Genomic DNA, 27133 nt, shown 5'->3' with positions numbered 1-27133 from the left:
GGGGGGAACCTGATTGAGGTCTACAAAATTATGAGCGGTATGGACAGGGTGGATAGCAACAAGCTTTTCCAAAGAGTGGGGGTGTCAGTTACAAGGGGGTCACGATTTCAAGCTGAGAGGGGGAAAGTTTAAGGGAGATGTGCGTGGAAAGTTTTTTACGCAGAGTCTGGTGGGTGCCTGGAACGCTTTACCAGCGGAGGTGGTAGAGACGGGCACGATAGCATCATTTAAGAAGCATCTAGACAGGTATATGAATGGGCGGGAACAGAGGGAAGTAGACCTTGGAAAATAGGAGACAGGTTTAGATAAAGGATCTGGATCGGCGCAGGCTGGGACGGCTGAAGGGCCTGTTCCTGTGCTGTAATTTTCTTTGTACCCAATTCATTTTTCCAATTAAGGGGCAATTTAGTGTGGCCAGTCCACCTATCCGCACATTGTTTGGGTTGTTGGGGTGAAACCCACAAAAACACAGGGAGAATGTGCAAACTCCACATGGACAGTGACCCAGAGCCGGATTGAACCTGGGATTGAACCTGCCATGAGGCAGAGTGCTAACTACTGCACCACATGCTGCCCGGATACAACAAAGTTGAGCCTTCACTCTCTCACCTCTACTTTATAACTTCTCTCCATCCAACCAAACCTATTCTTTCTCTTTTTAATTAATGCTGCAATGCTCATTGTCCTTCTGAACTTTCCTCTCTGCTCCTGCTACGGCACATTTATGCATTCCTAGAATTACATTCATGGGGTGGCACGGTGGCGCAGTGGTTAGCACAGCGGCCTCACGGCACCGAGGACCTGGGGTCGATCCTGGCCCCGGGTCACTGTCTGTGTGGAATTTGCACATTCTCCCTGTGTCTGCGTGGGTCTCACCCCCACAACCCAAAGACGTGCAGGGTAGGTGGATTGGCCCCTTAATTTGAAAAAATAATTGGGTACTCTAAATTTATTTTAAAAAAGAATTACATTAACCTTGAGGTGTCTACACTGTGCTGAGATGACAGCTGACTGCCCCATCTCCAAATCTAACTCACCAATTCCTCTCAAGTCTTCTACTACCGACTGTCCAAACATTTAAAAACTGAACCTGGCAATTAAATATGAGTGTGAATGTATAGTATAACCTCATAACATATATGGACAAATATTGTCCTAGTACCTTCAAAAATATATATTTAAGTGCGTACACCAATATGTATAAAAGCTTCATAAAATTCTTGAGAACACAATAAAGATAGTTAATTTTAAAAATGTTGCATCTTCTTGGACTGTGGGATGATGATCCTTTACTTAAGTTCTTTGGTTACAAAAAAAGGAAGTACAGATTTACTGTCATTTACATGATTAATAAAATTCACTATATATACCACATGAATCTTCATTCACTCACCATGTCACCATACTGTATCTGAAATGAAATGAAAATCACTTATTGTCACGAGTAGGCTTCAATGAAGTTACTGTGAAAAGCCCCTAGTCGCCACATTCCGGTGCCTGTTTGGGGATTGAACCGTGCTGCTAGCCTGCCTTGGTCTGCTTTCAAAGCCAGTGATTTAGCCCAGTGTGCTAAACAGCCCGTTTCTGGACAGCTATATTATTTATGCATGACCAAGAAGCTTTTTAAAAGAAAAGACAGAGGAGAGAGTTTGCTTTCCCTGGCCTGCTATCTTTAATGCAGTGGTTAATGATTTACATTTTAACTAGCTGCCTATGTTATTGCAAGGGAGAAAGCATCCTGTGTGAATAAAGTACTGTTGTGAAGCAGTGTAGGTTGGAATTTAATGTGAGATGTCCTAAAGAAGAAGCTAAGCTTAAACATTGTACCAAGGTTCAAGTTTCCAACTATCTGGGATTCAGGGCACCAGACTTATGTCCACTGCTCTGCAACTAATCACTGAAAGTCACGTATGAGACTGCATTGGTTTGGCACTTGATCCTGACTCCCTGCTCCTAGATGTTGCTGACGCCAATTGTAACGATACTTAAATCCAAAAGCAGCTGAACCTGGAGCAGTGAATTTGCTTTTCAAAGCTGCAATCACTTGTCCTTATGTTTTGTCCTGATTATTTGATGATGCAAAACAAATCTGTACTTTCCAATTCTTTCTTGGTTTCACTGAAAGCAATGACCCATGCTGAGCTATAGATCAATGAGTCTGGATCTCTGCCACCTCATTTTATTGAACCTCACAGCACAGGAGGCCATTTGGTCCATTGTGCCTTTTCCAGCTCTTTGAAAGAGCTATCCAGTTAGTTCCACTCCCCAGCTCCTTCGCCATCGCAAAACATTTTCTTTATCCCTTTTAAGTATTTATCTATTTCCCCTTTTTTAAAAAGCATTTTTATTGAAGTTTTTCCATTTTATTAAATGACACAACAAAACCATAGGAATGATACAGCAAAGCAAAAATGTCTCAACATACATTGATACGAGGAGGACAGAAGAACAGCAATACAGTCGGCCCAATACGGTCACCAAACTTTACTTGGCGCCCCACTATGCATTACCAGAGAACAAGGAAGAGGAGCATAAGGCTGTGAAAACAAGGTAAAATAGTGCACACTTTCCCACGTGGCGATTGTTCACAACGACCATGAGAATTCAGGATAAGATCTTCACGACATGTTCACAACGTATGTTCTGGTATCAAGATTATTCCAAATGCTTCAGCCTTGACTTTTGCACAAATGTACTGGGCTCCTCCATCACTGAGGATGGGGATATTTGTTGAGCCTCTTCCTCCAGCGAGTTAATTGTCCACCATCATTCACGGCTGGAATGTGTGTGGAATCGATTAGCTCCGTCTATTACTTGCTGCTTCAGCTGTTTTGCACACAAGTAGTCCTGTGTTGTAGCTTCACCAGGTTGACACCTCATTTTTAGGTATGCTCCTGGCATGCCCTCCGGCACTCTTCATTGAACCAGAGTTGATCCCCTGGCTTGGTGATAAAGGTAGAGTGGGGGTTATGCAGGTCCATGAGGTTGCAGATTGTGGTTGAGTACAATTCTGCTGTTGCTGATGGCACACAGCATCTTATGGATGCCCAGTTTTGAGTTGCTAGATCTGTTTGAAGTCTATTCCATTTAGGACGGTGGTACTACCATCAATGTGAAGATGGGACTTTGTCTCCACAATGACTATGCGGTGGTCAATTCTACTCATATTGTATCTTCAAACAGCAGTTTAAGCTCTATGTATCGGCCCTTGACCTGCAGGCACAGCCTGACGAAAGGCGAACTGTGTTGCTTCTCATGGTTGCGGGTCCACAAGCAATTGAAATATATAATACTTTTGCTTTTGATAATGAAGAGGAGGTGGGCAGTACAGTGGCGCAGTGGTTAGCATTGCTGCCTCATGGCACCGAGGTCCTAGGTTCGATCCCGACTCTGGGTTACTGTCCGTGTGGAGTTTGCACATTCTCCCTGTGTTTGTGTGGGTTTCACCCCCACAACCCAAAGATGTGCAGGGTAGGTGAACTGATCATGCTAAATTGCCCCTTAATTGGAAAAAATTAATTGGGTACTCAAAATTTATATTTAAAAAAAAGATAATGAAGAGAGCAAGAGATATATAATGACGTCATTTGGACTTTGATCGACATTGCTCCCCAAAAAGAATGAAACATTCGAGAGATACATGTTTTGTACGCATAACCAGAAACCAGGCGAATCTTTCGACAGTTTGGTAATTGACTTCAGGCTGATGGCCCAGTCCTGCAATTTCAGCAGTCTGAAATCTTCTATGATCCGCGACCACATTGTGTTTGGTATATCAAATGATGAGCTCCTAGAGTGGCATGTGGTGCAGTAGTTAGCACTGGGACTGCGGCGCTGAGGACCCGGGTTTGAATCCCGGCCCTGGGTCACTGTCCGTGTGGAGTTTGCACATTCTCCCCATGTCTTTTTTAAAATAAATTTGGAGTACCCAATTATTTTCTTTCCAATTAAGGGGCAATTTAGTGTGGCCAATCCACCTACTTTGCACATCTTTTTCGGTTGTGGGGGTAAAACCCACGCAGACATGGGGAGAAAGTGCAAATTCCACACAGACATTGACGCGGGGCTGGGATCGAACCCGGATCCTCAGCGCCATAGGCAGCAGTGCTAACCACTGGGCTACCGTGCTGCCCTTTCCCCATGTCTGCGTGGGTTTCACCCCCACAACCCAAAGATGTGCAGGTTAGATGGATTGGCCACGCTAAATTGCCCCTTAATTGGAAAAAAATAATTGGGTACTCTAAAATTTAAAAACAAAAATGATAAGCTCCGTGAGAGGTTGCTGTGGGAAGATGATTTGATATTGGAACAAGCAATAAAGATTTGCCATGTGAGTGTGTTAGCTGCAGAGTAAATTCAGCTCGAAGCATTTTGGCGGCAACATAAAAGAAGACGGCAGCACCATTAGCGCTATGACGCACATCATAAAGATACGCGGTCTCAGTACGGGCGAGCATTTTAAGTGGCGGACAGGAGCCGCTATCTTGTGACAGAAATGTGGTAATCGAAATGGCCCGTGGCCATTTTGCAAAACAGTCTTTTCATGTCCTGCAGTAGGCCAGGTGGGATCGATCAATCCAGTTAATCAGATGACCCTTTAATTTTTAATAAACATTTTATTGAGGTATTTTTTGGTATTATAACAACAACACAATACACAATGTACATGAAACTATAAACATAGTGCAAAAGCCGTCTCCCTCCCTTACAGGTCCCACCTTTATTAACCCCCTACTCTAAGCTAAACTAACCCCCCCCCCCGGCCTTCTGCTGACGATTAATGTTCTGCGAAGAAGACGACGGACGGTTGCCACCTCCAGGTGAACCCTAATATTGACCCTCTCAAGGTGAACTTGATTTCTCCAGACAGAGAGAGTTAGCCACGTCCGATAGCGAGGTCTCCGACTTCGGGGGCTTTAAGTCTCTCCAAGCTAATAGTATCCGTCTCCGGGCTACCAGGGAAGCAAAGGCCAGAATGTCTGCTTCTTTCTCCTCCTGGATTTCCTTGTCTTCCGACACCCCGAAAATCACCGGCTCGGGACTCAGCGCCACCCTTGTTTTTAACAACACCGTGGACATGACATCTGCAAAACCCCTGCCAAAATCCCCTAAGTTTCGGACCTGCCCAGAACATATGGACATGGTTTGCTGGCCCTGCCGCATATTTTCACACCTGTCCTCCACCCCAAGAATCTGCTCATCCAGGCCAGTCATGTGAGCCCGGTGAACGACCTTAAATTGTATTATCAGGCTGAGCCTGCACATGTTGTGGACGCGTTGAGTAGTCCGCCCATAGACCATCCACTATCTCTCCTCCCAGCTCCTCCTCCCACTTGCACTTCAGCTTCTCAGTCTGTGTCTCCTCTGACCCCATAAGTTCCTTGTAAATTTCCGAGATGCTCTCTCTCCTACCCACCCTCTGGAAACTACCCAGTCCTGAATCCCCCTTGGCGGTAGGAACGGGAAGGTTGACACCTCTTTACGTAGGAAGTCCCACACCTGCAGATACCTGAATTTGTTTCCCCTCGCCAACCCAAACTTCTCCTCCAGTGCCCTCATACTCGGAAAGCTCCCCTCTATACACATATCCCTCATCCTCACAATCCCTGCTCTCCGCCATAACCAGAACCCCCCCCTCCATACCTCCCGGGGAAAACCGGTGATTATTACAGATTGGGGACCAGACTGATGCTCCCTCTGCTGCCACATGTCTCCTCCATTGCCCCCAGACTCTCAGGGCCACCACCACCACGGGACTGGTGGAGTACCGTGCCAGTGGGAACAGCAGAGGCGCAGTTACCAACGCCCCCAAACTGGTGCCCTTGCATGAAGCCGCCTCCATACGCTCCCATGCCGACCCCACCCCCAATCTGATCATGGCTATATTCGCCACCCAGTAATAGTTACTAAAATTTGGCAGCACCAACCCGCCCTCTCCCCAACTCCGCTCAAGCATTACCTTCCTTACCCGCGGGGTCTGGCCCGCCCAAACAAAGCCAGAGATCACTTTGTTGTCCTGTTCAAAAAAAGGACCACGGAATAAAGATGGAGAGACATTGAAACACAAACAGGAATCTCGGGAGGACCGTCATCTTCACCATCTGCACCCTCCCAGCTAATGACAACGGGAGCGCGTCCCATCTCCGAAAATCGTCCTTCATTTGGTCTACTAGCCGGGGCAGATTTAATTTATGCAGCCAGTCCCATTCCCGGGCCACTTGAATGCCTAGGTACCAAAAGCTTCCCCGTGTTAATCTAAACGGCAGCTCCCCCAATCGTCCCTCCTGTCCCCCCGCCTGGACCTCAAATACCTCACTTTTCCCCATATTTAGCTTATACCTCGACAACCGGCCAAATTCCCCGAGAATCCTCATGATTTCTTCCATCCCCTCCAACGGTCCGATACATACAGAAGCAGGTCGTCTGCATAAAGCGAGACTCTGTGCTCCACCCCCCCCCCCCCCCCCCCCCCCCCCCCGACCAGCCCCTTGAGGCTCTCAGAGCAATTGCCAATGGTGAACAACAGTGGGGAGTGGGGGCAATCCCTGTCTCGTCCCCCGGTGCAGTCTAAAATAGTCCGATGTTGTCCTATTCGTCCGTACACTTGCCACAGGAGCCTGATACAGTAATCTGACCCATAAATCATAACCGTCCAGTACCTCACACAGATAATCCCATTCTAACCCGATCAAAAGCCTTTTCTGCATCCATTGCGATCACTATCTCCACCTCCCTACCTTCCGGGGGCATCATGATCACCGTCTTACATTGGCCACCAACTGCCTACCCTTAACAAACTCCATCTGATCCTCCCCAATATGTCCCGGAACACAATCCTCAATCCTGGAGGACAAAGTTTTGGCCAGCAATTTGACATCCACATTCAACAGGGATATCGGGCTGTAGGACCCACACAAACTCCAGGTTCTTGTCCCGCTTCAGAATCAGCGAAATCGTGGCCTGTGACATCGTCGGGGGCAGCACCCCTCTTTCCTTGCTTCATTGAACATCCTCATCAACACCGGCCCCAATATCCCAGAGAACGTTTTATAAAACTCTACTGGATACCGGTCCGGCCCCGGGGCTTTACCCGCCTGCATGGCCTTCAGACCCTCCACTATCTCTTCCAACCCGATCGGAGCCCCCAGACCCTTCTACCAGCTCCCATCCACCTTTGGGAAATTCAGCCCCCCCCCCCCCCCCCCCCCCCCCAGAAGTGCCTCATCCCCTCCGGCCCTGTAGGGGGTTCTGACCTATACAGCCTACTATAGAAATCCCTAAACACCTTATTCACCCCTGCTGAATCTCCAATCAGGTTCTCCAACCAGCCTTCAAAAAAGGCTGGCAACAGCCCAAGTGATCAGATGGGCGATCCCGTGAGGGAGACACAATAAGCTGTGCGCAAGGGACATCCACCAAGCAGGCATATCATGTCTATGGATGCACTAGTTAAATTTGCTTATATTGTTTATGCATATACCAAATGTGTAAAGTAAAGATGTCAATCATGTTTGTACATAAACATCAATATCTCCTCAGGAAGGGGGATGTGGTGATATACCTGTAGATAATATTGCATATACTCTGCAGTGTGACCTTCCACCAGCAGGTGGCATCAGAGATCAGCCAGATGACATCCGACTACCAGCTGAAGGATGTAAGTCATACAAGAGGGTAATCGCACATCAGGGTAGTTCCAGGAGAGTCTAATGTAACTCTATGATAACTTGGTCTGTATAAGATTGTGATTGTTACCTTACCATGTGTACATTAATAAATCATCATTCTGGCTAAGTCACTCGCAGTTCTGTAGAATCATTACAAGACAAGATCACGGAACACAACAGCAGCCATCATCTTGATACAGACAGCACCGCCGAGGCATAGGTCTGCCCACAACTACCAACTTTAAATGAAGAATTTAAAGACAAGTAGAGGCAGAACTTGTGAAAACACAGCCGCTCTAGCACTCACATCAAGTGCCCCCCCCCCCAATTCCCTTTTAAAGTTACCATTGAATCGGTTTCCACCATCTTTTCACACAATGCTTTCCAGTTCATAATAACTCACTGGGCAAATAATTTCTCTTCATCTCCCCCTTGGTCCTTTTATCAAATATATTAAATCAGTGTCCTCTTGTTACCGACCCTCCTGCCAGTGGAAACTGTTTCTCCTTATTTATGTTTCCACCATCAGCACGGTAGCATTGTGGATAGCACAATCGCTTCACAGCTCCAGGGTCCCAGGTTAGATTCCGGCTTGGGTCACTGTCTGTGCGGAGTCTGCACATCCTCCCGTGTGTGCGTGGGTTTCCTCCGGGTGCTCCGGTTTCCTCCCACAGTCCAAAGATGTGCAGGTTAGGTGGATTGGCCATGATAAATTGCCCTTAGTGTGTTGGGTAGGGTTACTGGGTTATGGGGATAGGGTGTAGGTGTTGACCTTGGGTAGGGTGCTCTTTCCAAGAGCCGGTGCAGACTTGATGGGCTGAATGGCCTCCTTCTGCACTGTAAATTCTATGATCTATGTTATCAAAATTCTTCATAATTCTGAGGAACTATTAAATCCTCCTGTCACATTTTCTAACTCAAGGAGAACAACCCAACTTCTCTAATCTAATCTTCTGCCCCAACATAATATTAAATAACAGCAAAGAGTAGAAAGTCAAACCCTGACCATAGTATCCCATCATGCAAGGCATTTACTCACTGATACATCATTCTTTTTTTTTTAAGAGTGCCCATTATTTTTTCCAATTAGGGGCAATTTAGCGTGGCCAATTCACCTAACCTGCACACCTTTGGGTTGTGGGGGCGAAACCCATGCAAACACGGGGAGAATGTGCAAACTCCACATGGACAGTGACCCAGGGCCAGGATTCGAACCTGGGTCCTCAGCGCCGTAGGCAGCAATGCTAACTACTGTGCCATCGTGCTGCCCCATCTGATACATCATTCTTTAAGTTTCCTTATGATTAGTAATCGACAGGCAAGGCATTGCTATGAGATTAAAACATATGTAGGACAAAGTAGAGTAATTTAATGTCTAGCACATTAAGCTTTAGTCCTATACCGTACTATTTGAGCAGGGATTTTAATAAAACTTTCAGTATATACAACCTCATTCTGGAAACTATATATATATATATAGAGGAGCCAAACACATTCCCACTTTGGAGAGCAGGGGATGTAGGAGGAAACATCAAGAATTATTGCCAGGTTAGAGTTGCTGGGGTTCTGCAAGCAGCTTGTCTGGGTGGAGGGAAAGGGTGGACAGGAGAGAGTCAATCCTGCTTAATCTGTACAGAGGAGAAAAACAATATAGAGATTATATACTGTTATTGGTGAAGAAAAAAATGTACTCACAGATCCAACTGTTGTTGTGCACTGACTTTCAAGTGTAGTAATTGGGGTTTGCATTTTGTTGGTCTCATCGCAAGCTGTAGCAAATGTCCCAGGGGATATTGCACTTGAATCACGGCTCGGCCATAGGGAAGTCTCCAAAATCTTAGTCTGTAATACCATTGGTTCATATCCAGTGTAGTTCTGCCTTTGACCTGAGGGAACACTCTTCCCTAGATTAAAGCACATTAATTTCATTATTTCGTATAATTAAAATAAATAATTAGGGTAGATTACCCAATTATCGCTAACACATTTATACAAACCATTTCAAGATCTAGTACTGCATCTAAAAGAAAAGATATGCATTATTCAAAACCTCAGACCCGTCACAGTAATAAATGATAATAATAATAATAATCTTTATTGTTGTCACAAGTAAGCTTACATTAACACTGCAATGAAGTTACTGTGAAAATCCCCATGTCGCCACACTCCGGCGCCTGTTCGGGGTACACAGAGGAAGAATTCAAAATGTCCAATTCACCTAACAGCACGTCTTTTGGGACTTGTGGGAGGAACCGGAGAGCACCCGGAGGAAACCCCGCAGACACGGGGAGAACGTGCAGATGTGCAGACAGTGACCCAAGCTGGGAATCAAACCTGGGACCCTAGAGCTGTGAAGCAACAGTGTTAATTACTGTGCTACTGTGCCATCCATGTACCTTTAAACTGTAGTCACTGGTGTAATGTAGGACAATACAGCAGTTAATTTCCTCATAGCAAGGTCCCACAAAAGGGTGGCATGATGCACAGTGGTTACCACAGCTGCCTCACGGCCCCGAGGTCCCAGGTTCGATCCTGGCCCTGGGTCACTGTCCGTGTGGAGCTTGCATATTCTCCCCATGTCTGTGTGGGTAGGGTAGGTGGATTGGCCACACTAAATAGCCCCGTAATTGGACCTTCCAGGGCCCGGGGGGGATGGGCTGAGTGGCTGGGGTGATACCCCCCCCTGGGACTGGGCGATATGCAGGCACAGACCACCATTGCCACGGCCTGCAACAAAGCTATCTTGCTGCACACCCCATTGACCATCCACCTTAAGACCCTGGTTCTACAGAGTGACACGGCAGTATGGGTGCTCGTAACCAACCCTCCCCCTGGCCAAACATACCCGCCCCACCCATCCGTCTCCTGCCGGCGGAGCACCAGGTGGCCCACTCATGGCAATGCCCCCCTATGGGGGCGTCAGGCGCGGGCCGTAGAGCATACCGTTGGCAACAGCAGGGCCAGCTGATGGTACCCCTGACATCAGGGATGAGCACCAAGGCCAGAAGCCCCAATGGTGGGCTGTGGTGCAGAGATGGGGGGGGGGGGAGAGAACACATGCGGGGGCAGAGGCCTGCAGTGTGCAAACCGGGGACCACGATGTAGACCGCTGGACCAGTTGGGCACCATGCTAACATGTCTGCCTTTCACCCCTGCAAGCAATGGTGGCCTTTCTGATAGGCGCCGCAGCTCTGGTGGATGCAATGTGGCTGTACAAGCAGCGGAGCGTGCAGCAGCAGAGCGTGCAGCAGCGGAGCGTGCAGCAGCGGAGCGTGCAGCAGCGGAGCGTGCAGCAGCGGAGCGTGCAGCAGCGGAGCGTGCAGCAGCCGAGTGTGCAGCAGCGAAGCGTACCACACCTTGCTATACTTGCTACTCCATTAGGTGACACATGAACATCTACCAGTGTATTGTTATCAGGAGGATATTTTACACAGTTATGGAGTGGCTAAATAATGAACATGGTTGCACCACACCTGCATTGTACTAGACAAGAAATTTTCATCAGAAATAAACTTTTTTCATTTAATGTATTTTTTCTTATAACGTAAGTGAACTTTCACGTCAGAAAAATCGGCGCCAAACCTGCACTGATTCTGTTACTGGTGAAGGGCTAACACCCGGCACCGCGTGGTTCACCACCAAAACCCACAAAAACAGTGTGGGAATCACCGGGTCCGTGATGGACACCTGCAGGGCTGACAAGCTGCAGCCGCGCTTAAACAATACACCTTTCCACAGACACACACACTGATCGGGGCCGAAAGATGGGATAGGTTGTGCTGGAGCGCCAATATAGCTGATGGGTTGGCTGGGGTCAGAGGGCAACCCAACCCATATGACCCAGGCGCCGGGTTTATAGTGGGCTGTCAGCGGCATGCGCAGCTGCATGACTGCCTTGCCAGCTGTGGTAATGCTGTTGTGTACCAGTCCACTCCGACCCCACACCCACCTCCTGGCAACCCCGCTACTCCCCACCCAGCCCTGGCAGAAGCCCCGGCCAGCGGCACGTTGTCAGCGAGTATGACGGTGCTGGACACTGTCCGTACTCCTCTCTCTCTCTCTCAACAGCCACGGCAGGTTCACACGATTTGTGAAAACACACGTGGACCGCAACGTCGGGAACATCGGCGCATCGGAGGCGGAGAATCGCGGGTCGGCAAGCTAATGACATGTGAACGGTGCTTCAACTGCGTGCAATGCACGTTGCATTGACGCCGTTTTCGAGGAGGTGCAGCATCGCAATTCGGCATCAAACCGGCGCCCGCCACGATTTTGGTGTCGGGAGCTGTTCTCCGCCCGTTCGCACGCCCCGATTCACAGCGTCGGCTAACGGAGAATCCCGTTCCCTGTTTCAACTCCACCAGCACCCTCTTCCCCCCTCATCCATAGTGTGTAGGCAGGCATCTCGATATTGATTCCTGCTACCCTTCCGCACGGTATGATGATAGACTAGCATGTTAGGTTCCTGTGATGCCAAGTTTGCTTCCTATAAATTTAAAAGAGCTACAAGCAAGAAATTGCTTTTTACAGCTCCTTATACATGCCATGTACCTGTGTTAAGCGAATATGGAGTACTGTTATCAATAGGGGCGAGTGTTGATGAAGGTGTTTTTGATAGCAGAAGGTGGTTAGTGAAATGTCCATCACATGGAATACACGAAATGTCCTGGATATCAAAAAACGATCTAGGGTGTAGGGAAAAAAGAAGTAAAAGAAAAGGGGTATTTTAAGAGTGCAGAAAAATACATGTTAATATCAAGATATTATTCAGTGAAGATGGTGTTGACATTTTCACTGACACTTTGCTGTTGAGTTTTCCCTCAAGATTGAGTTCCCTATTTGAGTGAGTAGGAATGCCAGCAAATGTGGGCTGGACACAGTTTTAAAAAAAAATTTGAGCACCCAATTCATCTTTTCTAATTAAGGGGTAATTTAGCGTGGCCATCCACCTAGCCTGCACATCTTTGGGTTGTGGGGGCGAAAACCCACGCAAACACGGGGAGAATGTGCAAACTCCACACGAAGAGTGACCCAAGCCGGGATTGAACCTGGGACCTTCGCGCCATGACGCCACAGGTGCTACCCATTGTGCCACCGTGCTGCCCTGGCTGGACGCATTTTCATACTGCAATTTATTTTATTGTCGATTGTGTGGCTCAGTAGATAGTCTCTTGCCTCAAAGTCTTGGTGAATGTAAAGATCCACAATACTTTATGAAGATGAACAGGTGAGTTCTCCCAACATTCTTGCAGACATTTATCCCCTGATTAACATCACTAAGATAAATTAGCTGGTTGTTTATCTCATAGCTGTTTGTGTCACCTCAAATCTCTGTACCCTCATCCAGCCCCCGCAACCCTATGTGATATCTGTGGTCATCTAATTCTGGTCTCTTGAGCAACCCTGATCTTAATCACTCCAACATAGGCAACTTTGCCTTCAGCTGCCTGGGCCTTAAGCTTTGGAATTCGCTGTTTCCACCTCTCTACCTCACTGTCCTCCTTTAAGTTGCTCCTCAACCCTACTACTTGATCAAGCTTTGGGTCACCTGCCTGGTGCCTCATGTGGCTCAGTGTCATATTTTGTTTCATGATACTGCTGTGAACCATGGGATGGTTCACTACTTTAAAGGTGCCATAAAAATGCAAGTTGTTGTTGTAAAACCTTGCTGTCCGCAAACCGGCTGCTGCATTTCCTACATTACACAGTGACTCCACTTTGTAAGTACTTCATTGGCTGTGACATCCTGATGCATGAAAGGTGCTTTAGAAATGAAGTTGCTTATTTTCAGCAGTGAACTTATCCAATTATCTCAAAGCTGCATCTTTTCTAGATTCTATCCTCACAGTGTGATGTACCTGGGGATTAACAACATCCCTTTCAGTAATCTGTTTGATTAATGCAGTTTACAGAAACCCAGTCTCAAGGAGTATGTTATCACACAGAGTTCATAACAGGGTTTATAGTAATTAACATACTTCACCATTCTCATTATTGTATCAATAGCACAAAGATTCTTCTGCTGTGCTGACATAAAACTTGCCTTTGAAACATGGTGACTTACATTCCACATGGCTATCCGTTACCATAGACTCTCTGATTAGCCGTGCAGCGCTGTTGGCTTCCGCCTGATTGGTTAGTTGACCCAAAGCAGTTCACAATACGCTTTCAAACTTTCCAGAAAGAAAAACAATTAAAATTCTCTATTTTTTGTTATGACTTGAGGTGGTCAGCCATTGAAAGCACGCTAAACACATTGGGCACTTGCTTTTTAGGGAATTTCTGGGGCCTTCTAACTAAGTGCACGCATCTTCAGAAATGAACACCAGGGAAACTGTTCTGGATTCAATAGAGCTACAGGCTTTGTCTTGTATTTGTCCTTAATGCAGACATTAGCTTATGAAAGCATTATATATTTCACCAGAGCAAAACTAGACACATTTAAAAGCCGACAGCTTATTGACCATTACTTGTACTCCCTGCAATTGGTGAATGAGCTACCTTATCGAATCTAAATCTTGTGTGTACCTGTGGTCAGCAAGAAGGAAATCCAGTGAATAATAGTTGATGACAAATTACTTAATTTTTGTCATACTTTGATGTAGATGGGCAGCACGTGGCGGCAGTGGGTTAGCCCTGTTGCCTCACGGCGCCGAGGTCCCAGGTTCGAATCCCGGCTCTGGATCATTGTCTGTGTGGAGTTTGCACATTCTCCCCGTGTTTGCCCCCACAACCCAAAGATGTGCAGAGTAGGTGGATTGGCCACGCTAAATTGCCCCTTAATTGGAAAAATGAATTGGGTATTCTAAATTTATAAAAAACAAAAATAAAAATAAAAAAATACTTTGATGTAGAGAGGTCGATATAAACCCTACAACAGCCACATATTCAATTAACAACAGAGAAACGGAGGTTACCAATATGATGATGTGTATCTTGGAGGAAGCGACTGTTTCACATATTGTGCTTAATGTACAAAAATAAATAATTTTTTAAAAATTAATTTGTGGGATGTGGACATCGCTGGCTAGGCCAGCATTTATTGCCCATCCTTAATTGCCCTTGTGAAAATGCTGGTGAGCTGCCTTCTTGAACCCCTGCAGTCCATGTGGTGTAGGCACAAACACAATGTTGTTAGGGAGGGAGTACCAGGATTTTGACCCAGTGGCAGTGAAAATCCTGGAACTCTATCAAAGGAGGAATGCCGCTAATTAAATCAAGAAACAAACTTAAGTGAAATAATTATGGGGCTGTGATTTCCGGTCCCCCAGACCGTGTGTTCCTCGGTGGTGCGTGGCGCCGGAAGCGGAATTCTCCATTCCCGCAGCTGGCCAATGGGATTTCCCACTGCGGCCACCTCACGCTGCCAGGAAACCCGTGGGCGGGGTTGCGCTGCCGGCAGAACGGAGAATCCTGCAGATGGAGAATTCACCCCATGAATTCAAATGCTGGGGAGGCAGTGGTATTATCACTGGGCTATTAATCCAGAGACTCAGGGGACTCAGGGGATCTGGGGACCCAGGTTCGAATCCACCCAGGGCATTTGGGTGAAATCTGAATTCAATAAAAATTTGGAATGAAAAGTCTAATGATGACCATGAAAACGGTTTGTCAATTGTCATAAAAACCTATCTGGTTCACTAACGTCCTTTAGGGAAGGACATCTGCTGGTTTTATCTGGTCTGGCCTACATGTGACTCCATACCCACAGCAATGTGGTTTGATTCTTAAATGCCCTCAGGGATGGGTAATAAATGGTGGCCCAGCCAGCGATGCATGCATCCATCCCACAAATAAAGAAATACACTGCTTTAATTCTCAAGGAGGATGAAATGATCCCAATATGGTCAGAGCACCAAGATTATCTCTGTTCATTGTAGCAAAGGTTGCAAATAAATATTCTTTGGACGCAAATGGAATCAAGGGACATGGGGACAGGGCGGGTTAGTGGAGTTAAGGTAGAACATCACCCATAAATTTAAAAAATAAATAAATTTAGAGTACCCAATTCATTTCTTCCAATTAAGGGGCAATTTAGCGTGGCCAATCCACCTTGCCTGCACATTTTGGGTTGTGGGGCAAAACCCACGCAAACACGGGGAGGAATGTGCAAACTCCACACGGACAGTGACCCAGTGCCGGGATTGAACCTGGGACCTCGGCGCTGTGAGGCAGCAGGGCTAACCCACTGCCCCACCGTGCTGCCCCAAGATCACATATAAAATGTGGAACAGGCTTTAGAGACACTATGGCCCATTCTTGCTCCTATTCCTTATGTTCTTCATATTTTTTATTAGCAATTATTAGATAAGTTATTATTTCACCAGTAGAACTCTTCTAGTCAAGAGACAACAGGTCCACAGCGGTTGGTTAGTAAAAGAATCGCTTACACCAGAAATAGATTCTGGCTTTCAGTTTGTTACACGGAAGCTTGAGTGGAAAAATGTTGAAATTGGGTGGGAGTCTTTCAGCTGGCTAACAGTACAGCTAGTAGATGGATTAATTAATCACAGACATATCCATTTAGTTTGAAAACCACTCTCTAACGTTAAATAACTGCTTGCTTACACATCTCATCTTACGCCGAGCACCTTTGGTGATTGGGCTGGCCTGACTGAGGTTTAACTCTGTGATCATTTCAATTTCTGCTGCTTGAACAACACTGTAAAGACAGTTAAAACAATCAGTATTACACCCATGGATAAAACCAAAGGACTTATTTCCCCCAAAATACACCTGATTCATAAACTTTATACATTATAGAGGATTTCAAATTTAACATGACCTAAAGTGCAAAACAAGGGCAGCACGTTAGCACAGTGGTTAGCACAATTTCTTCATAGCTCCAGGGTTCAGGTTTAATTCCCGGCTTGGGTTACTGTCAGTGCGGAGTCTGCACGTGTGTGCGTAGGTTTCCTCCGGGTGCTCCATTTTCCTCCCACAGTCCAAAGATGTGCAGGTTTAGGTGGATTGGCCAAGCTAAATGGCCCTTAGTGTGGATGGGGTTACTGGGTTATGGGATAGGGTGGAGGTGTGGGCTTGGGTAGGGTGCTCTTTCCAAGAGGCGGTGCAGACTTGATGGGCTGAATGGCTCCTCATGATTCTATGAATCAGTTTTCTTCCACAGCGCATGTGGCACCCTGTGTTGCCTCTCAGTACATACAAGTTCTATTTACAGCTTGAACATCCTTGGAATGGCAATCAGCTTCTTACCTGAAATCCTGTCTCACCCGACCTTTCGACTCAGTCCAGGCGAGATTGGAGTAGTGCAGCACGTCCCCAGGGTCTAGCAATGTCGAAGGGAAGGAAACCACGTCCCCTTTTTAGGGCACTAGCTACCATTTGACATCGGGGAAGGGGTGTTGGGTCAGGTGATGGAGGTGAGAGGAGCCTGGCGGGGATGGAGGCAGAGTCCCATGGTGTTGGGGGAGAGGCTGGGTAGTCAGTGGGGATAAAGGGAGGCTCCTGGTGTATTGGGGTGTGGGGAAGTCCTTGGGGATGGTGGGAGACACCTCGATGCCGGGCAGTCCCATGGTGGGGTGAAAATGAGGGGATCAGTTTGGTTGGGGGAAGAGCCCAGGGAGTTTGGAAGGCTGTGGGAATTCAGTAGGAGGGTTGGCTGGGTGGACTACCCTGGGGTTCGTGGATGTGGAAGAAGTCCCGTGGGAGATCGCTGTAGGTCTGTTCAATAGTTTATTTTTAATAAATATTTTATTGAGGTATTTATGGTTTTATAAACAATAACAGAAAAAACAGTGTAACATACAATTATAAACAGTGCAAAAACCGTCTTCCTCTCTCACACGTCCCACCATCTCTAACCCCCTACTCTAAACTAAACTAACCCCACCCCCCCCCCCCCCCCCCCCCCCCGAACGGTTAATTTTCCCGAAAGAGTCGACTAAACGGCCTGCCACCTTCCGGGCGAACCCTAACAGTGACCCTCAATCAGGCGAACTTGATTTCTCCACACAGAGACAGCCAGTTCATGTTTGATAGCCAGGTCTCTGACTTCGAGGGGCTTTGAGTCCCTCCGAGCTAATAGTATTCCGCTCCTGGGCTACCAGGGAAGCAAAGGGCCAGAACGCCTGCCTCTTTCTCTTCCTGGAATTTTCGGATCTTCCAACACCCCGTAAAGCACCACCCTTCTGACTGCAGCACCACCCTTGTTTCAACACTTTGGACATAATGTCCGCAAAATCCTGCCAAATCCCCTAAGCTTCAGGCATGCCCAGAACATGTGAACATGGTTCGCTGGTCCTCCCGCACACCTTGTGCACCTGTCTTCCACCTTAAAGAACCTGCTCATCCGGGTCACTGCCATGTGAGAACCGGTGAACGACCTTAAAACTGTATCAGGCTGAGCCTGGCACATGTTGTGGACACGTTGACTTTTGCTCAACGTATCCTCCCAGAGACCATCCTCTAACTCTCCATCCTAACTCCTCTTCCCATTTGTGTTTCAACTCCCAAGTCTGTGTTTCCTCTGACCCCATCAGCTCCTTATAAATGTCGAAACCCTCCCTTCTCCATCCACCCTATGAAACTACCCTCTCCTGTATCACCCTTGTGGTAGAGCGGGAAGGTTGAGACCTGCCTGCGTAGGAAGTCCCGCACCTGTAGGTACCTAAAGTCATTCCCTGCCGTTAGTTCAAACTTCACCTCAGTTCCCTCAAGCTGGGAAAGCTCCCTTCTATAAACTATCAACCATCCTCTCGATCCCTGCTCTCTGCCACCTCTGGAACCCTCCATCTAACCTCCCCAAGGGCAAACCGGTGATTATTGCAAATTGGGGACCAGACCGAAGCTCCCTCTGCTCCCACGTCTCTTCCATTGCCCTCAGACTCTCAGGGCCGCGACCACCACGGGGCTGGTGGAGTAGCATGCCGGCGGGAACAGCAGAGGCGGCGTTACCAATGCCCCCAAACTAGTGCCCTTACAAAATGCCGCCTCTACTCGCTCCTACACCGACCCCCCCTCCCCACCATCCACTTCCTAATCATGGCTATATTCGCCGCCCAGTAATAATTACTAAAGTTCAGGAGTGCCAGCCCGCCCTCTCCGCTCAATCATCCCCTTTTTAACTCACGGGGTCTTACCCGCCCATACAAAGCCGAGATCACCTTGTTGACCCGTTTAAAAAAGGACCGAGGAATAAACATGGGGAGACACTGAAACACAAACAGGAATCCCAGGCGAACCGTCATTTTCACTATCTGTACCCTCCCAGCCAGTAACAACGGGAGCACGTCCCACCTCCGAAAATCCTCCTTCGTTTGGTCTACTAGTCGGGCCAGATTAAATTTGTGCAGCCGTTCCCATTCCCGCGCCACCTGGATGCCTAGATACTGAAAGCTTCTCCCTACCACTCAAAACGTTAGCTCCCCAAATTGCCTCTCCTGCCCCTTGCCTGGATCGCGAACATATCGCTTTTCCCCATTGTAGCCCGAAAACTGGCCAAAATCCCGCAGAATCCCCTAATTTCTTCCATCCCTTACAATGGGTCTGACACATATAAGAGCAGATCATCCGCGTATAGCGAAAATCTGTGTTCCATCCCCCACCGGACCAGTCCCTTCCAGCCCTTTGAGGCTCTCAACGCAATTGCCAGTGGTTCTATGGCCAGTGCAAACAACAGCGGGAGAGGGGCATCCCTGTCTCGTCCCCTGGTGCAGCCTAAAATAGCCCGATATCAGCGTGTTCATCTGTACACCGCCACGGACGCCTGATACAACAGCCTGACCCAGTCAATGAAGCCCCGCCCAAATCCAAATCGCCCCAGTGCCTCCCACAGATAATCCCATTCCACCTGGTCAAATGCCTTCTCTGCGTCCATTGTGACCACTACCTCTACGTCCCTACCCTCTGGGGCATCATGATAACATTCAACCGCCTTCTTACGTTTTCCACCAACTGCCTCCGCTTAACTCCCCAATCACGTCCGGGGCGCAGTCCTCAATCCTTGAGGACAAGATCTTAGCCAACAATTTGGCATCTACATTTAGTAGGGAGATCGGTCTGTAGGACCCGCATAGCTCCGGGTCCTTATCCCACTTAAGGATCAATGAGATAGTGGCCTGTGACATGGTCAGGGGAAGCCCCCCTCTCTCCCTTGCCTCATTAAATGTCCTCATTAGCAGTGACCCCAGCATCCCCGCGAACATTTTGTAAAACTCCACGGGGTACCCATCCGGTCCCGGGGCTTTATCCGATTGCATGGCCTTCAGCCCATCTGCTATCTCTTCCAACCCGATCGGGGCCCCCAGCTCTTCTACCAAGTCTTCATCAACCGTTGAGAACTTCAGCCCCCCAAAGAATTGCCTCATCCCCTCCTGCCCAGCTGGGGTTTCCGACTCATATAGCCTGTTGTAGAATTCCTCGAACGCTTTATTGACCCCAGCTGAATCTCCGACCAGGTTCCCATCCCTCTCCCTACTTTCCCAATCTCCCTGGCCACCTCCCGCTTTCTAAGTTGCTGCGCAAGCATTCTACTGGCCTTCTCCCCATATTCATAGATCGCCCCCCTCGCCTTCCTCAGCTGCTCCATCGCCTTCCCTGTAGTTAACAAGCCAAACTTCACCTGTAGCCTCCATCGTTCCCTTAGAAGCCCTGCCTCTGGGGTGTCCGCATGCCTCCTGTCGACCTGTAGTATTTCCTTTATCAGTCGGTCTGCCTCTGCTCTGTCTGCCTTCACCCTGTGGGCCCGTATCGAGGTCAGCTCCCCTCTAACCACCGTATTCAGTGTCTCCCAGACCACCACAGCCGAAACGTCCCCCATGTCGTTGACTTCCAGATAGCTCTGGGTTCATTTTGTCAGCCCCCCCCCCCCCCCCCCCCCCTCCCCCCATCTGCTCCATAAACCCCTCCAGCTCTTTTGCCATTGCTGGCATCCTGCCTGTCCTTGAGCTAGATTGGTATAGCCCTGGGTTAATGACTGTGTTGAAGTTCCCCCCCATAACCAGTTTATGCAAATCCAGGTGCGGGATTTCCCCCAACATCCTCCTTATGAACTCCCCATCATCCCAATTTGGCGCGTACACATTCACGATACCACCGGCAGCCCCTCCAGCTTTCCACTGACAATAATGTACTGGCCCCCACACCCGTAAACCTCCCGCCCCCCCGCTGATCAGCCATCACCTTTCTTGGGCCCGTCTCCAGCCTGCACCCCACGCATCCTCAGGCCCACCCCCAGGCAGCCTCCGTTCCCAACCTCCCTATTGTCCCACAGCAAAAGTCCCTCCCCCGTCAGCAGAACATTCCCCCCCCCCCCCCCCCCCCCCCCCCCCCCCTGTAACAGCACAATACACACAGCCTCCTCCAACAAGCATACCATCTGGTCATCCCCCACTGCGTTTCCGTGAGCTAGCCCACCCAGTTAGCTTGGTGGCCCCTGCCCATGGCGTCAGACATTTTCCCACCTATTGTTCCCTCCCTCCTGCTCGGACACACATGTACAAACATAAACAATCCCAACCAAATTGCCCAAAAAAAAACTCTAAGAAAATCAAAAAGAAGATCCAACATCTAACATTCACACCTCCATCCCCCATCAGTGCAAATGCAAATTTTAACTCAAGCAGCTCGTCCAGAGACCCCAAATCAATACAAAAGGCATTGCAAGTAACATCCAAAGACAAAAACTTTTCTTTTTTTTAAAATAACTAAAAGGAGAAAAAGAACCACATGAGCACTGCAGCAAAGTTCAGTCCAAACACCTCAGTCCGCTACCAGCCCTTTCCTTCTCGCAAAGTCTATCGCTTCTTCGGGCGACTCGAAGTAGAAGTGTTGCTCTTCTTGCATAACCCAAAGACGGGCCGGGTACAGTAGACAAAACTTTACCTTCTTCTTAAAAAGAGTCGATTTTATCTGGTTGAACCCTGCTCTTCTCCTGGCCACATCCGCGCTCAGATCCTGATATATACGCAGGATGCTGTTCTCCCATTTGCAGCTCCGCGTCTGCCTGGCCCACCGTACAATGCTCTCCTTGTCAAGGTACCTCTGGAATCTCACCACCATTGCTCTCAGGGGTCACCCACACACGGCTTCCTCACTAGCGCACTGTGCGCCCTGTCCACCTCCAAGGGTTGGATGAACGTCCCCTCCCCCAGTGGCTTCTCAAACATACCTGCTATGTATGTCCCTGCGTCCGTTCCTTCGGATCCCTCCGGGAGACCCACGATTCTCAGGTTTTGCCGGTGCGACCTGTTCTCTAGATCCTCCACCCTCTCCTAGAGCCTTTTCTGTTGGTCTCTCAACATTCCCACCTCCAACTCCACTGCAGCTTGGTGCTCCTCCTGCTCAGTCAGTGCCTTCTCCACTTTCTGGATAGCCTGATCTTGAGCATCCAGTCTCAGTTCCAGTTGCGCAATTGACTCCCTAATCGGGTCCAAGCATTCCTGTTTCTGCTTGGTGAAGCCCTCCTGTATAAACTGCATCAACTGCTCCGTCAACTGCTGGGTCGTCGAGCCAGAACTGCGGTCGTCCGCCATGCTTTCTCCCATTGCAACCTCAGCCCAAGCCTTCTCCATTCGCCTATTTCTTCCTTTGCGAGCACTCCTGGTCCGCTTTTCCATGCACTGATGTGGGATTTCGCATCTCAGTTGTATCCAACTCAATTTTCCACTTTAGATCCGACACAAAATGGGGGAGAAAGGTCCAAAGTTCCGACCCGAGTGGGAGCCACCAAATGTGCGACGTACTCCTTCATAGCCGCCACCGGAAGTGTCTGTGCAATAGTTACCCAGAAGTTAGAATCGGCTTTAATTCTTCTAACATTTTCTGGGTAACTATTGGTGTAGCCCAATGAGAACAATTGGAAGTTTGCGATTAAAATTGCATTTTTCGGGTGGTTCCCAGTGGAAGGCAATTGCCATGGGGAAGTTTGCACTTCCGAGCAATTGCCATGCAATCCGTACCTGGGAACCTCAGAAAGATATTCATCCGTGCATCTTTGGTTTACCCTCAATATGACGCACTGGCTCACTGATGTTATGACCAAATATTAATTTTATGTCGAACTTGAAGGGTTTTACATGAGATCCAGCCCCTCAGTGTATTTTGGCTGAAAAAAGTTAGACATTGATCTTTCTCCAATGCTCCTCTGTGGTGGCTACCCCAATTTTTTTTTTTATTTATTAAAAATAAATTTAGAGTATCCAATTAATTTTTTCCAATTAAGGGTCAATTTAGTGTGGCCAATCCACCTACCATGCACATCTTTTGGGTTGTGGGGGCGAAACCTACGCAAACACGGGGAGAATGTGCAAACTCCACACAGACAGTGACCCAGAGCCGGGATCGAACCTGGGACCTCGGCGCCGTGAGGCAACCGTACTAACCACTTGCGCCACCGTGCTGCCCTCTACCCCAAATTTTAGTGTGCCCCTCAGTACCGAGAGATTGTGGCGCCCCGATCTCTTCCTGCAATGACGCGCAGAGCTGCTCAGTGCAGGAAATGTGACTGAGTGTGGCGTCAGCGGGCCATTCCTCACTGAGGCCCGGGAAAAAAACTGGCATTAGATAGTGGGCGGGACAGACTTTTTCTTCTGTTAGATCATGCCCTTGGTTGTTGACAGCTCTTTACATTGGAACGTAGTACGTTTAAGGCAGAATAAAGAGAGTGTTCCACTTTCTTGCTCATGGTCTCTCCACTGTAAGGTAAATAATCAGTCAATTCCGGCACACTCGGGCAGCACGGTGGAGCAGTGAGTAGCATTGCTGCCTCACGGCGCCGAGGTCCCAGGTTCGATCCCGGCTCTGGATCACTGTCCGTGTGGAGTTTGCACATTCTCCACGTGTTTGCGTGGGTTCCGCCCCACAACCCAAAAATGTGCAGGGTAATAATAATATAATAATCACTTATTGTCACAAGTAGGCTTCAATGAAGTTACGAGGTAAAGCCTCCTAGTCGCCACATTCCAGCACCTGTCCGGGGAGGCCGATACGGGAATTGAGCCCACGCTGCTGACCTTGTTCTGCATTACAAGCCAGTTGTTTAACCCACTGTGCTAAACCAACCCCATTAGGTGGATTGGCCACGCTAAATTGCCCTTTAATTGGAAAAAATGAATTGGGTACTCTAAATTTATAAAAAATAATAATAATTCCGACACACTCAGCGCATGACTTTATTCTAAATGATCAGAAAATAAGGCGGAGACAGCACCCAGGACCCTGGTTCGATTCCGGCTCCGGGTCACCGTCCATGTGGAGTTTGCACTATCTCCCCGCGTCTGTGTGGATCTCAGTCCCACAATCCAAAGATGTGCAGGGTCGGTGGATTGGCCACGCTAAATTGCCCCTTAATTGTGAATTTTTTTTTCTCCAAGAAAATCAAGTGGAATGTGTGCTTGAGTTTACAAAGAGAAGCAAGAGCTTAGATAACTACCCCAAGCTCTGTATTATTAAAACAATTGTTCCTTTTGAGCAAGCTAGGATATGAGATAAACAATGATCTTGCCATTACTGAGGAATAGTCCTAATTTTCCCCGAGGTTCTCAAGTGTTACTACATGAGAATATTGTTACATTGATCAGACATTCACAGTCTGATTATCTGTTTCTAGAGCTCTAAAAGCGGTATTATCACATTGGCAGGAGCTCCCTCTCATTGCCCAGTGTCAGAGCAGCATATCAGTAGATACACAGTAACAAGCTGTGGGTATCTGATGAGAGAAAGCAAAATAATCTTTTAAGGGCTGTGGATATTTGAAGAGTTTGAATGGTTCTCTATAAAATGGCAAATGAAAAACACAGGGAAAACGGCTGTTAAGCTTTACACAGTGAGCAGGTAAAAATGGTGGCAGTTCAGACAACTGTGTCTTGCTGGGAAGAAAAGTGAACACCAACTTTAGACAAGATAATTTCCTCTCCACAGAAAAGAAAATAAATAAATGTGTTTCTTACATATAGGGTGGGATCAGAATGCAGCCTGATAAAAATCAAAGTGGTAAACACCTCTCAGCAATTTGAGTCCAATGGCTGCTGGATGTACAGGAAGGTTTGGCGAAACAAGATACCAGTCATGGTTCCAGCAAACTTTGATGCACTCCTATGTATAAAACAAGAGCTAAACATTTAGGCATGTGTCTCTTACCCAGACGATGGCAGAGAACTGAGTTTGTTGCCACTGCTCCGGTCTCCGTCCTTCCTCCTTCGTACTGTAACTTTTCGCGAGACTTTTTTTCCTTCCACTAAGACAGACAAACATGATTTTTTTGTGATTAAGGAGAAAACATGTTTCACTTTCCATTTTCTGCTTTTCACCCTCCCATTGATTCTCGGAATGTTCTCTTCGAAATTACATGTGTTGGAAACTCATGTTGTCTTCCCTCTGCATTTATCTACTTATCAGTCACTGCTCTCTTCAAGGTAATTTGTGAGGTGAAGCAATTTGATGAGATGAACTATTGTTTGCTACAATAGTTTAATAAATGTTTAACCGTTGTTTATTTGTAAAGTGGCAGTAACAGTCCTTACAGGCACCAAACTACGGAGTTTCCAAAAAGCATCTTTTACCTTCCCTGGTGACTCAGCTATCTGAATCCCAGGTTCGGTCTCTAACCTCAGCTGGCTAGAGGTTGAGTCACTGTAATTAGAACATAGAACATACAGTGCAGAAGGAGGCCATTTGGCCCATCGAGTCTGCACCGACCCACTTAAGCCCTCACTTCCACCCTATCCCCGTAACCCAATAACCCCATCTCACCTTTTTTTTGTCACTAAGGGCAATTTATCATGGCCAATCCACCTAATCTGCACGCCTTTGTACTGTGGGAGGAAACCGGAGCACCCGGAGGAAACCCACGCAGACACGGGAAGAACATGCAGACTCCGCACAGACAGTGGCCCAGCAGGGAATCGAACCTGGGACCCTGGCGCTGTAAAGCCGCAGTGATATCCACTTGTGATACCATGCTGTGAGGTATTGAAGGGCTGCTGGTGCTTGGAGGACTATTCTCCCCACTTGAGTGAATCCTTAATCCAAAATGCCCACATAAAACATATGAAACCAAATTAATTAATGCTGAATCAAGAGAGGTTGTGGCGTAGTGGTAATGTCACTGGATCAGTAATCCCGAGATCGAGGCTAGTACTCTGGGTGAATGGGTTCAAATCCCTCCATGGAAGCTGGTGAAATTTACATTCAATTAATAAATCTACAATTAATAGTTGGTCTTAGTAATGGTGACATTGAACCTATCATGGTTCATTAATGCCCTTTATGGAGGAAATCTACTGTCCTTACCTGGTCTGGTAGACTCTTAAATGCCCTCTGGAATGGCCTAGCAAGCAACTCAATTGTATTAAACTGCTATGAAATCTAAATGGAATGAAACTGGTTGGGCTACCTGGCATCGACCTTAGCACCAGAAATGACAAGGGGAACCCAGCCCTGTCGCACCTGCAAAGCCCTCCTTACTAACATTTGGGACTTGCGCCAAAATTGGAAAAGCTTCCTCACAGACTAATCAAACAACAACCTGACAGTCACACTCACTGAATGATATCTTACTGACAATGTGCCAGACACCACCATCACCAGAGGTGGTGGCACAGTGGTATGCAGTCGGGAGGCAGTTGCCCTGGGAATCCTCAATACTGACTCCAGGCCCAATGAGGCATCAGGTCAAACACGGGCAAGGAAACCTCCTGTTTATTATCACTTACTGATTCTCTTAGCTGATGAGTCAGTGTGGCTTCATGCTGAACACCAACTGGAAGAAGCACTGAGGGTGGCAAGGACACAGTCCGTACTCTGGGTGGGGGACTTTAATGTCCATCACCAAGAGTGGCTCGGTAGCATGACTACAGAATGAGTTGGCAGAGTTGTAAAGGACATAGTTGTTAGACTTGTTCTGTGGCAAAAGATGAGGGAAGCAACAAGAGGGAAAAACATTCATGACCTCATCCTCGCCAATCTACTTGTCACAGATGTACCTAAACTGTGTCACCGTGCCGCCCATGTGGTTACATGAGCAGAAAACACTTAACACCTGCTTGTGTTCTCGAATAAGCACTTTGATCTGGAGCCTTGCTTGATAAGGTTTAGTGTTGTTTTTCTATGGGCAGCACGGTGGCGCAGTGGGTTAGCCCTACTGCCTCAAAGCGCTGAGGTCCCAGGTTCGATCCTGGCTCTGGGTCACTGTCCATATGGAGTTTGTACATTCTCCCCGTGTTTGCGTGGGTTTCACCCCCACAACCCAAAAGATGTGCAGGGTAAGTGGATTGGCCATGCTAAATTGCCCCTTGATTGGAAAAAATGAATTGGGTACTCTAAAATTTATTTTTTAAAAGTGTTGTGTTTCTATTTGTTAATGGGATGCGGGTATCACTGGCTAGAGCGACATTTATTGCCCATTCCTAATTGTCATTGAGAAGGAGGTGGTGAGCTGCCTTCTTGAACCTCTGCTGTCCATGTGTTGAAGGTACACTCACTGTGCTGTCAGGAAGGGATTCCAGGAT

At 47.7% G+C, this 27133-nt stretch overlaps 1 protein-coding gene across 7 annotated transcripts in view; it reads right to left on the bottom strand.

Moving 5' to 3' along the window:
* LOC119975096 overlaps nt 1-27133 on the bottom strand; it is a 207652-nt gene that overhangs the window by 24981 nt on the left and 155538 nt on the right. For all 7 annotated transcript variants that reach the window (XR_005462652.1, XR_005462651.1, XM_038814616.1 and 4 more), the window contains 3 exons: nt 24765-24861; nt 12219-12352; nt 9363-9571 (listed from right to left, as the gene is read on the bottom strand). Coding sequence is in view for 5 of the 7 variants with exons in the window: in XM_038814616.1 (XP_038670544.1) it covers nt 9363-9571; nt 12219-12352; nt 24765-24861 (440 nt within the window). In the remaining 2 variants the exon portion in view is untranslated. The remainder of the gene's footprint in view (nt 1-9362; nt 9572-12218; nt 12353-24764; nt 24862-27133) is intronic.

Source organism: Scyliorhinus canicula, chromosome 12 (assembly GCF_902713615.1).
Source record: "Scyliorhinus canicula chromosome 12, sScyCan1.1, whole genome shotgun sequence".
Lineage (NCBI taxonomy): Eukaryota > Metazoa > Chordata > Chondrichthyes > Carcharhiniformes > Scyliorhinidae > Scyliorhinus > Scyliorhinus canicula.
Note: the sequence above shows the minus strand (reverse complement) of the source record. Positions and strands in the feature narration are given on the sequence as shown.